The sequence below is a fragment of the Sapajus apella genome, unplaced genomic scaffold, assembly GCF_009761245.1.
Source record: "Sapajus apella isolate SASKATOON/1434 unplaced genomic scaffold, GSC_monkey_1.0 scaffold112, whole genome shotgun sequence".
Lineage (NCBI taxonomy): Eukaryota > Metazoa > Chordata > Mammalia > Primates > Cebidae > Sapajus > Sapajus apella.
Genome location: NW_022437052.1, coordinates 3364462 through 3377808, shown reverse-complemented (window position 1 = coordinate 3377808; position 13347 = coordinate 3364462). Strand labels below are relative to the sequence as shown.

Below are 13347 nucleotides of genomic sequence, written 5' to 3'. Positions count from 1 at the left end.
GATGGGCATACTTAGCAGCGCAGTGTTGTGCTGGGTCAAAGAAAAACGGAACCAAAAGGAAGCATCACCTCCGACAGCAGAACAGGCAGTGGAATCACTCATGTGGCAACTCCATGCCACACAGCTCTGTCTTCTCGGGGCACAGAGGGGAGATCAGTGAGGGCTGCTCACGACTTCAGACTCTGAAGACACACTCAGAATCACCTTGCTTCACAGGACTCAAAATGACCTTGAGTGTTTTGAGGTCCTGGGACTGGGGCCAGCACCTGACTGCACAGCACCAACCTGCAGCACGAGGGTGTCAGTCACACAGGCAGGCCTCCATTCAGAAGACGCACGGCAAATATCCGCCATCCACAGACGAAGACTGTGCAACACACAGCCACAGCGGCCCAGGTGCTTAGTCCAGACGGGAACAAGAGACCTCGGGCCCTAAACCCTGTGACAACCAGACACAAAGTGGGCCGGAGTCCCTCCGACTTGCCACAAAGACCCAACCTGCCACAGTCACTCTGCCCTGCTTCCTGGGGTCCGACAGGACCATGCCCTATGCAGCAGCAGTCACCCAAGCCGTTGTGTGTATGGTCTTCCCTGGTTAACAGGTCAGGAAAGTGAGCTACACTAAGGCAGGCCTGCGTCAAACAAATGGGCAGGGGGCACAATGCTGCAGACATGTCCATCCAGCACAGCCCTGGTCACAGAGGACACAGACAAGCAAGAGCTGCCTGCTGCCACTACTCTGGGAGACCCAAGGGAGCGTTCTACCATATCCCACAGCTGCCTGCATGAGCCAGAGGCCACGAGAAGATCTACATACCACAGTGCAGTGTCCTGAGGGCTTATACCACAGGCCAGGCATCAGGCACCAAGGTCTGGTGTCCCCAGAGGTGCGTCCAAGGGGAAATGGAGGAACAGAAGGAAAGCCCCGGAGGGCCAAATAAAGTGGTCAGAAAAGACGCCACTTGAACTGGACATCAAAGGCTGAGCTGGAATTTGTCCAAGAGGACAGGCATGGGAATTCTTGCAAAGGAGACAGCAAGAAGGTGCTGAAATTTCTGGGGATGGAGGACAGCCGGGCATGGACAAAGAGGCTTCCTGACACGACAGGTGGCAAGGGTGACAGCATCACAGGCTACACCAGTGTACATGGCCGTGGAGGGTAAGCGTTACTGAGGCTCATGGGAGGCCTTGAGTTCCTAATCGCAGTGGTAACACAGGCTACCACGCTCTGGAAAGGAGCATCCCCCAAGGCACCACTAACACTGGTGACACGACTCTGCCTGTGCAGCAGTCACAGCCACTGTCCCACCTAGACCCACAGCTGCGCCTGCCCTGTGCACTCAGGGGCCCCACCCATAGCTGAGGGTGCGGGCCAGGGGCTAGCTCCGCTCCTCAACAAGAGTTGCCACCCGCTGCTCCGCTCCTGCAGACTTGGCTTCGTTAGCATTCAACAGCAATTTATTCCTCTCTCTTTCTGCCTTCTTTTGTGCAATAGAGATAAGTAACATTTCTAATCTGTGCTATCTCCCAGCTGCAAATGTTCAAGCATTTTTTTTCTTTTTATTTAAAAAAATGAAATCTCATTTTAGATTTGCAAAAGAGACAGCTAGCAATCTTTACTGTACTAACAACCCACCACCCAGAGGCCAGGCGGGAGCATGGACAAAAGTGAGGGCACTGGGCTGGTAGACAGCAGAATCTCAGAAGCCAGTGCTAGGAGATTCATTTCTCTTCTCTTCAAAAAATCCATCGGACATAGTTCAGGAGAGGCACTCCTACCCGAGATCCGGGACGCACCCGGGCCTCAGCTTCCCGTGAACAGTCTTCAGGCGTGAGCACTCAACTCTACAGGGAAGAGCCCCTGGAAGGCCAACCTGGCCACAAAACTATCCCCACCAACAGGATGGGCTGCCGACTGTGGAGTCACCTCCCACCAGCCTACCCCTCAATGCCCCAGGCACAGCTCAGAAGAACCAAACACCAATGCTCCTGGTGTCACCTGGGCTGCCCTGGCACATGGACTTTCAAACTCTTCTCACACCTCAAGCCAAGGGGCTGGCTGTGAGCTCCTTACAGGTAGAGGCCATTCTTACCCTTTGTCCTCAGCCACACAAAGCCCAGAAAAGTCTTGGGGACACAGTTGTTTAATAACTGTTGATGGTTTAGGACACCGGAGAGGAGCAAACCCCAGACAACCACTGAGGTTTTAGAGACAGGTGCATGCTGGTTTACTACAGCCAGCGCAGACAACTGCAAGTACTCTCTGATCCAGCCCAGCAGGGAAAATGAGGAGGAAAAGGTCTCAAAGCATAGCAGTTTCTGAGCAGAGCCAGGAATCCCAGCTGACTATGCCTCTGTGATCTCCTTTACTCTTAAAACTCTGAGGGAAAGCAGCAGCCTTTTGGTGTTGAGCTTTTTGACAGAAAGTAAAACGCATGCCACAGCCACGCATTTCTGAGCATGAAGCGCCTGCTTCCTGGAGGTGGTGCCACACGCCGGACATTACAATGCCGAGGCCTTGCTCTGTGGCACTGCTGCTTCACTTTTGCCTTTATCCTACCTGCCTGCCTCGTTCTGGCAGGCTCACAGGCCAAGCCCTGAGCAGGCCCTGCACCACCTGCAGCCTTCCTGAAGCCTGAGAGCAGAGGTACCATCTGTGTGCTGGACCCTGGCTGCAAACTGGAAGCAGGCCTTAAATACAGCCGAACCAGGCTGGCACACAGGAAGCAGAGAGAGCAGGAGCCGTGTCCACTGAGCCCCAGGTCCTGGCTGCACATCATCACTTCATCTCGGCAGCTCATTCTGTTTTTATTATCATTTTTAAATAATTCAGCTGGCCCTGGAGGAGTTGGAGGGTGGGAGGGGAACAGCTTGCTGCCCACAGCAAAGCCCCAGCAACTGGATGGGTGGCTCCAGCACGACTCCTGTCGGGACGGGCGCAGGGGCCTCCAGCGCCCCCCACCTCCACTCTCCAGACACGCCTGACAACTTGACGTTGGTGTTAAAGTCGTATCATTTATGTAACAGTGCAGTTATTAACGAAGTCTCATTTGCACGTGTCAGGGGAAGAGAAAAATCACCTAATTAACCACTTTCCCCATCAGCAAAAGGATGGGGGGGGAGCACTGCCAATTTGTTTTCAATGGCTTTCTTCCTACCCTCAGAAACCTGCTCCCCTTTAATGGGAAAAGATTTATAATCCTTTGTCATGAGGGACTAGAAAAACTCTCCTTTCCACTGTGGGAACGTTAATACACCAAAGAGGATGTGGGCTTTTGTGCTATGGGGTCTGCCCTCGGGGGAAGGGCCACAGCCACGGTGCCTGGCATGAGGCTGGGGCTTCATGCCTAAAGGGAGGCTGTGCACCTGGATCCTGAGAGCCAGTAAGGAACAAAGATGCTTCTTCCATCAACTTACCAAGTGAGCAGACTCTACGCTGCTGCCCACCAGGCTACTGGCTCCATGCTTCCCAAAGTAAACAGCTTCTATGCTGTTCACCCACTAGGCTGTCGGCTCCGTGCACACGGCCACAGCCGTCTCAGTCACCACCACAGCCCAAGCTGGCCCATGCCCGACACATGCTGGATAAACACAAACCAGGCAGAAGAAGGAGGGGTGTAGTCCAGTGTGCACAGGTGGGCTCTGCAGCTGGGAAAACCCTGACTGGAGGCCTGAATCTGCCAGGGGGGTGCGAGTGGGAAGACCACACAGCCTCGCTGACCTTGGACCCTCCTGTCTAACTCAGGACTGAGAGTATGCCCAGCAGAAGAGGCTGAGAGAGCAGGATAAAGTGGAAACACAGGATCTGTCCCGGCACCAGTCACAGGGGTAGACTCTCAACGGACGCCAAGTCCTGCCACTGCTCCCACCATCATCACCAACACTGCCACTGTCACCACAACCACCACCATTACCCTCATCACCACCGCCACTGTCACCACCATTCTCACCACGTCACCACCACCATTGTCACCAGCACAAGTCACCACCGTCACCATCACTCACCACTGTTACCACCACTAACCACGGTCACCACCACCACCGTCACCATCATGGTCACTGCCACCCTCACACCATCACCGCCACTGTCACTGTGTCCACCACCACCAGCACTCTCAGGACCACTCTCCACATCCTCAGCGTCGCCATGCATCCTTGTCACTCCAGAGACAACGCCCAGAGACATCATCTTCTCCTACCCACTCCTAGGCCAGGCCTCTTCTTGAGTGTGAAGGCGCATGGAGAAAACAGGCTTGGCAGAGGTGGCACTGTCCCCTCAGGACATCGGCTCCACAACTCGGAGGAGGCAGCCTCTGTAGTGCTGCCAACACCTGGGTCGGGTGCTGGCTCAGGCCTGGCCACGCTACCTGCCTGCTCTCCCACGTCCTCTCCCACCTCAGGGCCCCTACGCTGGCTGCTGCCTCTGTCTAGAACAGGGCTCTCTCCCCTGCCCCTGCACTCATCCAAAAAGGAAGAGCTCCAACCCATGCTTCAGCTCTCAGCCCACTTGGCACGTCCTGGGGAAAGCCGTCTATCCAGCCACACTGAGTGTCAGGTTTCAGCTCATGCCATGGCTGCCCCGGGCAGGTTGGGCACACACAGCTGTTCCTGTGCTCCTGAACTTGGTGGGGGCCTGGCCTGCCTGCCCTGCCACTCAGTAGATGGCATATGGAATGCAACCATGACTAGTAAGGACGTTTCTGTTTAGAAGTGGGTGAGCACATGAGAGGACAGAGGGCGAGGCGACACAGCTATGTGACAGATCTCACTCACCCTGTGGCCACTGCACAGCAGCAGGGCGCTCAACCTCCATGCTCTTGATTCGGTGGGGCAACAGCAAATGGGGAAGAGCCCACCACCAGGCAGCCCTGGGAGCCCCTGCTAAGGCCTCTCAGGAGGTGAGAAGCACAGGCAGAACACGGAAAGTAGATCCCACAGGGAAAAAGAAGGGAGTGGGCCATGAGGAGAAGCCGGGGAGATTGCTGCTCAGAGGGCAGGTGCTGGCCTCTTCCCTGCCCAGAGCCTGGCAGTATGACATGAGCAGACCTCCAGGACTGCTGTGCACAGAGTCCCTCCACATCCCCAGGCAGAGTGACAATCTCACAGGTGCTGTCCAGACTCCGGGGATGAGGTGGAAAAAGGCAAGGAATGTGGGGAGACCACCACAAACTCCTAGCTCTGATCCCTTACCATGAAACACTCCACTCCTTGGGCGTGGGAGAAAGAGGCCCCCACACACAGGGCAGAGAATTAAATATGTAGCTGGTGTCTGGAAATCATCAAATGAAGGTAAGGAGTGTGCTCTTCAGCGGCCTGCCTTGAGCAAAAACATCTTGAGGCAGATAAGTAATGATCAGAGCTCTCTGGGCCAATGGCACAACAGGCAATGTCTGTTATTAAAGGCATGCTGGTTTGATTACAGGAAACCTGGACGGGAACCAGCGCAGGCTGGGCCTCCATTTGGGGAATAGGACAAAGGCAGAGCAGATAGCAGAAAACTCCCCACCGGAGGCAAGCTCGGAGTCCCCCGTGCACTAGTGAAGGCTGCTCAGCCCGAGTGGCACCGCGCAGGCCCCTAAAGACAGATGAGGCCCCTGAGAGAAAGCACAGGAAGACAGGAAGACAGCCCTGGCTGCCCCGCCCCTCTGTGAACGAGAGCAGTCACGGGCGGCATGATAGCAGGCCAAGGGGGATGTGGTCTGACAGGTGGAGGCGGACTGTTGCTTCAGATTCCGGACCTGCATGTCAAGCACGCTGGTGCCTACAGGAGGTGGCTGCGACACCCGGACACTCGAAACGCACGGTCTGCCACCTGAGACAGGCTGGGTTCAAATGAGAAAGAATGAAATGCCAGCAGCAAGGAGAGTCAACTACAGATCTTCCATGAAAGCTCCCCTTAAGCCAGCTCTTCGGTTTAAATGAATTTACTCCTCATTAAATTCTTAACCTGAAAACATAACTGTTTTATACTTACATGCCTCATTCTGACATCCCTAACACCTTTGCCGTGAAAGACCTCACTGCCAAATCCCACTTTAATTATCCGAGCACAGGTCACATAAATCACTGCAGCTCCCACACCGGGCCGTGTGCAGCCACACGGGCTCAACCTGCGACTGCCTCTCCTTTCAACATGCAATGCAGGGCAGGCCATATTCCCCGCCATCCCTGGGGACTCTTCCCAGAGCACAGGGAAGGAAACTGCTCACTTCCCAAATGGTAAAACACGACAGAAACTACGGGCAGTCCGTCTGGAGACGGCATCCCTGGCAAAGCCCGAGGGCTGACCCACCTAATCAGAGCTGGCCTCCGCAGGGCCAGATGCTGCAGTGAGGGGCTGTTGTGAAATGAGGTCTGCTGAAAAGACCATGCAGCTTCGGGATATGTCAGTGAGCAGAAAGGGAAGGTCTCTGACTACAAGAGGCTGGTAACTAACAAAGGGCACAAACACACAAGCTGACTTCAGGTGGTCACAGCCCAAAAGACAATCAAACCGGCGACAAGGTGGAGTGAGGGGCCTGGCTAAGAGCAGGGAGAGGAGGGCAGTGCAGGCCGCAGAAACAGCAGTGCCCAACGGGCGGTCTTGGCTGACCTGGCAGCAGCAGAGGAGAATGTGGGCTCCAAGGGAGGGTGGGTGGGGCCGGCCTGCGCTGGGGCAAGGCAGGGAGCATGGCAGGGAGTGTGGATCGTCACCTGAGGGGCCGTACTGATAAACCACAACACAAATGTCTGCTTTGTTGAAGTTCACCCGGCTGATCCTACACTGCCCTGAAGCCAGAAAGTAACAAGGACAAGAAGACCTGAAGTCAGCCGTGCAGGCTCGCCAAGGCCAGCCATGTACTGTTAAGGCTCTGAGAGAAAACAGGGCCTCTCTCACCGCAGCCCTGCTTTACCTGGTAGCCTCGGCCTGTCTCCTCACTCCTGCGTGGCCCAGTGAGACACCACCTTCCAGATGAGACCAGAAAGTTTAAGCACACGAGACGCCCAGCCAAGACTGCAGGCCCACCAGCTCCAACTCTCTCCTCCTCAACGCTACTCACCCACCCAGCTCCCTGGCTCCAGGGAGAGCAGCAGGAAAGGCCCCCATTGTCACAGATGCCACCTAGCAACACCTTCTGGAGCAGACAGTCCCAGAGCCCCACCCAGCTGCAGCCCAGCAAGCACAGGGTACCACCACCTCAGCCCGATCCCTGCCTTACACATGGCCAGGCCCCAGACCCACCCATCAGAGGACCCTGCCTGCACGAAGTCCCACCCCCAGACCCATCTATCACACACAGCCCCAGCCATCACACAGCCCCACAGAGCACATGGCCCTGCCCCTCCATACAGCCCCACCCAGCACACAGCCCTGCCCCTCTACCCTGCCAAGCATGAAGCCCCAACCCCAGACCCACTTATTACACAGTCTCGCCTCCCATCCACACCTAGCACAGGGCCCCTGCCCCACTTGCCCTGGGCTGGGAATTGAGCCCTTAGTGCTGGAACATGGGCAGCTCACCCCTCCACTGAGTCAGTGCCTTTGCTTGAAAGGCACGACCATGGCAGGCCCCTCCTCTATGGGGTCTACATGTCACTGCCACCTTGCCAATCCCTGGAGATGGCCGAGGTCACTCACATTCACCCCCCTTCCCAGACCTGGCCTCACCCTGTCCTTCCCGCCATGCGTGCGCCCCTGGAACCTCTCCCAAGCTAGCAGGCTCTCCGAGGCCCCCTCTCCAACCTCGCCCAACACCAAGGAGGACAAATGAGCTCCACTCTGCCAGGGACAGGAGGAAACGGCAGGCCAGGGGCACAAATTCCTCCTAAGAGACTGTCTCCCTCCTCTCCAGCCCATCAGACCCAGGCTAGCATGGCATAGCCAGCCACCGATCATACCCTGGTCCAGTCCCACACAAGATGCCTGCAGCTGCCCAGGAATGCAGGAGTCCCCGCATGGGCTGCAGGGCCTCAGTGAAACCTGAAAGAGGAGAGTCTCCATTCAGTCCCTTCTGCAGGGCTGCCCTTCTCCAGCTGTCAGAATATACTTCTGACAATATACAGAATATACGCTGTGGCCGGCTGTCTTAGTTGCAAGCCAGTCGCCCTTCAAACACTGGGAGGGCTCGTAATGGAGACCTTCTTGGCCCTAGCTGAGTGCCAGACCTGGGCAGTGGCCTGGGGATCCAGAATGCAGCTGGTCTAGTCTTCTAGGAGTATAGTCTAGTATGAAAGAGCCAGGAGGTTCCTGATGTTGTGCGTTCTCACAGCCCAGCCCCAGAGCCCGGGGCCCGAGGACGGGAATGGCATCCACACACAGCATCACTTCCTGGGGCAGCTGGAAGGCTTGGGGATGGCAGGACACCAGGAGACATGGAAGGAGGCCAGGCCCATATCCCTGGTGCCACAGACGAGTTGCAAGCACATTCCCTGCAGGCAGTGAGCGGGGTGCGTGCAGGGTGGGACAGTAAGAGTTGGTGAGGTCTCACTGCAGGAACATCTGGTGCCAGGAAGGCCAGTTCAGAGGCTGTAGCCTGAGCCACAGTGGCCCTGGGGAAGAGAGGGCTGACCCTCGAGGATGATCTGGTCACTGCAGGGTGGTCTCTGCCACCCCATGACCTCCCCCTGAACTACCAGCACCCTCCTTGCTGGACCTTCACACGCACCGGCACACTTCCTGCTCCCCGTCCCAAAGACTTCTTTCTCCAGGTCACTCTACTGACTATATGAAGGAAATCATGCCACTGCCACACTTCCAATCTTCAAATGGCCGCCCACTGCAATTACACCGCAATCCCTGTGCCAGCCCTGCTGGCGCCCCGGCTGCTAGCCTGTCCCGCTTGCTCACCCCTTGTTCATCCCTGCCATGCTTCCAGTCTTCAAACAGCCGCCCACTGCAATCACACCACAATCCCAGCACTGTACCAGCTCTGCCGGCGCCCTGGCTGCTCTCCTGTCCCGCTTGGTCACCCCTGCCCAGCCCCTGGCTGCCCTCAGGCCTCTGTTCAGATGCTGTCTCCTGGAAAGGCCCTGCCTGGCCCCCAGTGATGTCCTTCCCACCCTGTCATCTGACAACACCCAAAAAGTTTCCTTCATAGTGCTTTCCACAATTTCAAACTACTTCCTATGTTTCAAAACATTAGAGGGTATGTGAGGGTCGGGGATGGTAAATGCACGGACACAGTGATGGGTAAAAATGCCTTCTCAGCTACCACCCAGATCTGTAGGTGCACGCATGGGGATGGTGCCTAGTGTGTGTCACTGGTGACTGTGTCCTGGGCTATGCCATGGGCAACACTGCAGACCTGTACAGGAAAGTCGAGGCCGTGGGCAGGAAACACTGGCACCCCCCACCCAGAATGCTCAACAGAGACAAAGAGCCCATCCAGGTGCTGGGAAACCACCTATTTTAAAACTTGCTGACCAAAAACCCCAAAATGGATCATTTTTAAATACAAGGAGCACTAAAGATTTTCATGATGTACAGTAACATTCCTATCAGAACAGAACAAACTTGGGGGCTGTAGCAAATGAATTCCGGTGGGATTCGTGTCCGCTGATCACTATTCAGGCCCCACCTCATTACCATAGCAGGCTTAATTGGCATTTCATCCCCACATTGTGTCTCAGAAATGAACAAGGTGTAATTATGGTAAAAAGAGCGCTCCGGCGGTTTTGGTTTAATTCATGTCATTCATCCGCGTCAGAATCAGCACAGATGTTCTACTGGAGGACAGAGAGGAAGATGAGCAGCTTTCAAATTACACTTTTTTAGTTTAAAACTTTATTTAAAATAAAAAGTTATTTAAGTGAAATTTACAACACAGTGTTTTTCTCCCTTTGTTTTACTTGCTATAGGGCATTAACTTTCAAAGGCTGGTTCTGCTTAATTTGATTTTTCATTTTCAAATGAACATCTGTGTTTAGGTCTAAAAAGCTCTTTGTTTAAACATACAGAACGCCAGAAAGGGTCTGAACAAAGCCTTCCTCTGTAAACACTTGATTACCAGGAAGGCTGGCTTTTCACAGGGAGCCAGGGGTTGGAAGAGGGGGTTTTCACTCTGGCTTTCTCTCTAAAGTCAGTGAGAAACTTTCATCTCCTTTCAGAATGGGAGAAACAAAGGCAGCCGCCATGGGGCAAATGCTCAGCCTCAGAGCTCCTTCTGAGACGGGGACACCGGCAAGAGCGGCTGTCAGAAGTGGGTCCACGAGGCCTCCAGGAGCTGGCCTAATCCACGATCCAATTCCATCCTTTCTTCACTGGCACCAGTCTCTTAGCCAACTCCTGGGGAGGCACAGGTTCCCCAGCAAAGGCTGGCAGGAAGAGCACAAGGCAAAACAATCAGGGGCCACAAAGTGTAGGTTCCAGACCCCACCTCGCCATTCTGGACACATCCCTGTGCCCACACAGCTGCTCACCCTCAGCTCTGGGTCCTCTGCACTCACTTCAGATTCCCATTAGAGGACAGGCCCTGCATGTGGGCCCATCACCTCACATCTCCAGACTACACCGAAAACTCTGAACACAGTACCTGAGCTCTGTTCCTCCTGAAATGAAGCCAGCTCTCCAGTATCAATTACATGCAACTTCCCCGGGTCTCAGTTTCTTCTTCAGGCAACATGGACAATCCCTATCCTAAGCAGCCCAGGAGGGCACTGGAGGTGCACACAGAATCAGGTCAGGAGAAACGGCTATAGCAGCAGCAGGTAACATGGCAACACAGGAGCTGAACCTTGCACAGCAGGAGGAAAACTGCTGCCTGCAAGCCCAATGCCAACCAACCCCAGGAGCGCACTCAGGAGTAGAGGCCCCAAGGACTCTGTAAACGTCAGAACTCACAGCAGGGAGGTGTGCAGCCTTGGGATCCTGATAGCCTCAATGATGCTCTGGCTTCAGCTTTAAGAAATACATCAGAAGACATTTCCACAATCAAAGACTGTGCAAGAGCTGGTTAACATAGGAAGTTTAGCAAGAATTCAGTGCGGCTGTGTGGGTCTAAATCGTTTTAAACACTTCTGTGTTTTTATAGCGTTATATTTAGAAACCTCTAAATAAAACTCATGGAGAGTGTTGCAATAATATACATTTTTTAAACTCACTAATTGAATGTTGCCATTACAAGTGCTATTTTGGACAATCTGCTAAATATGTAATTTAGGAATTAAGATTCATATCTTACAGGATACGCTAATTATTCCTTTGAATCCGTTTGGGTACTTTCTGAACACACACACAAAGTCTTAAGAGTTGACGATATCCACCCTTATACTCCATGGCACAGAGGTCAGGCTGCTAATAACGCAACAAGCATGGGCTCAGCATAGTCAGGAGAGCACAGACCCAGGTGTGGCCACAAGGCCGATGCCTTTTCAGTCCAGCAGGCTCTGGCTCAAAGCAGCAGGTAGTTCTGTTTATTAAACCACAGCCAATTTTCCTAGGGCTCCCCTCCATTGATCTCACACAGGTTATAAAAATGACGTAGAAGTCAAGACGGCAGCACCTGGAAGATTCTTGAAGCCTCCTTCCATGGCTGGACTGTGTGCTCATGGCTGCAAGTCTGCATCCCACGCCTCAGTAGACAGCAGGCACAACTGAGCGGGCAGCCGAACAGCTGCTCCTGGTCCCTTCAGAGGTCCCCGCTTAGGAGCCACGCCCAAAATGGAAACCAGACCACGCAGGGCTCTGTGACTTGCACAGTAGCACTGCCACCTCCTTTCCTGTGAGGCATCTACTTCTATTAATACAGTCTGAGAGAGCGTTCACTGCTTCTGAAGTCACAACCCAACAATGATTCGCTATGACTCACACTGACCGTGGAGAAAACTCCCCAGAGTGACTCAGACATGCGGCAGATGAAGGCCTCCTTTCCATCCTCAACACAGGCAGTAGTTTTGGGTCTCGAGTGTCTCCCTTTTGTTCCAAATCAAATTTTTCTTGACGAAGAGCCATGATTTCAGACTATTAAGATGCTTTCAGATCTGCAACGGGCTTCACCAATCAATAATAAAAGCTACTTCTGTACCAAGACTCACTGCCTGCCCCCAGTGCAGTCCAAGCAGGGGATTCCATGGTGCACACCCATAAACAATGCTTCCTGCATCTCACAGGGCAATAGCCATCTGTGCTCAGACCCCCCATATCTCCCTCACATACAGTTTTCCAGCAGAGCCAAGGAGATGACAGTGCAGGCAAACCCTTCCTGTGCAAGCAAAGCTCACTATGTCCCTGACTTTCTCTGCTCTCACCCCATCATCCCCTGTAGTCCTGGACACAAGCAAAGGAAGGAAGAATGGAGTAGGAAGCGTAGGGCACAAAGAGCAGAAGAGAGCTTCGATGTCAAAGTCCACGGGGCACATTGCGGGCAAGTCCTTGGAGGAAAAGTAAATTGAAAAAGAAGAGGAACAAAGAAGAAACAGGGAGAGAGAAGGAGCGCACACACTGAGCAACCACTTTGCCCGCCCCTCACTCCCCCATGCTGTGTGTGGGTCAGTGTGATCATCCCGCAGACAAAAACAGAGGGGCTGGGGAAGCTGGCCCACAGGTGCCTCCATACGCTCCTCCACTTCTGCACGCCGGCTGCCCTGCCCCCGGTCCAGGTGGCAAGGAGCTTTCAAGACCATTGCTGCTCAGCCCTTGCTCTCTGCTCTAGTCAAGGGGTGTGCCTTGGATGAACGAAGTACAATCTTTTCCTAAAGTCACAGGAGAACAGAGATCAATGAAAAAGAACACTGCGGAAGGGAAGAAAGATAAAAGACCTTGGGGTTTCTTCAGTGTATCAAAAGGAAGAAAAACGTAACCACTGAGATACGTGGGATCCTGATACATGGGAAAGCAGATGGAGAAAAGGGGCTACAAGTCAGCAATGACCAGAAATCCAGAGCGTTGTGCAGGCCAACATGGATGGGGGCTACAGAAAGCACTACGGTGACTGTCTGAGGCCAGGTTGGGGCTGGTAGCCGCATGCTGGAAAACTCAACACGCAGCACATGCGGCCCTGTGGGGGCCAAAACGCTGGCATGGCCCGGCACGAGCAGGGCTGTGCAGAGTGGGTGTGCACACACCACAAACACACACACCGGGTGGTTCCCCACTGTGGAGACACATATGGCAATGTCTCATGAAGTTAAAAGGATATCAGGATCCAACAGTCCCACTCCTAAGTATGTGCTCCAGGAAAAGTAAGAGTTTGGATCATACAAAGCCAGCGTTTCCCACAGCTTCACTCCACTTCACCAAATCCCAGAAAAAACACAGATATCCTTCAGATATCCCCACTGAATGAATAAACAAGACCCGGAGCAGCCGTGCCTGGAGCATCACTCAGCAATGAAAAGCAGCACTGCGATTCACACAGCCATGCAGATGAG

At 54.0% G+C, this 13347-nt stretch overlaps 1 protein-coding gene across 4 annotated transcripts in view; it reads right to left on the bottom strand.

Annotated features, from left to right (window-relative positions):
* The window catches only part of MAD1L1 (mitotic arrest deficient 1 like 1), a 501873-nt gene that overhangs the window by 264763 nt on the left and 223763 nt on the right, over window positions 1–13347 (bottom strand). Inside the window, exon 1 of one of the 4 annotated variants that reach the window (XM_032259848.1) lies at window positions 11481–12258. The exons of the other annotated variants lie outside the window; for them this stretch is intronic. Within the exon in view, the coding sequence (XP_032115739.1) occupies window positions 11481–11527 (47 nt within the window). The 5' untranslated portion in view covers window positions 11528–12258. Of the gene's footprint in view, window positions 1–11480; window positions 12259–13347 lie in introns of those variants that run through there. 4 annotated transcript variants of the gene reach the window in all.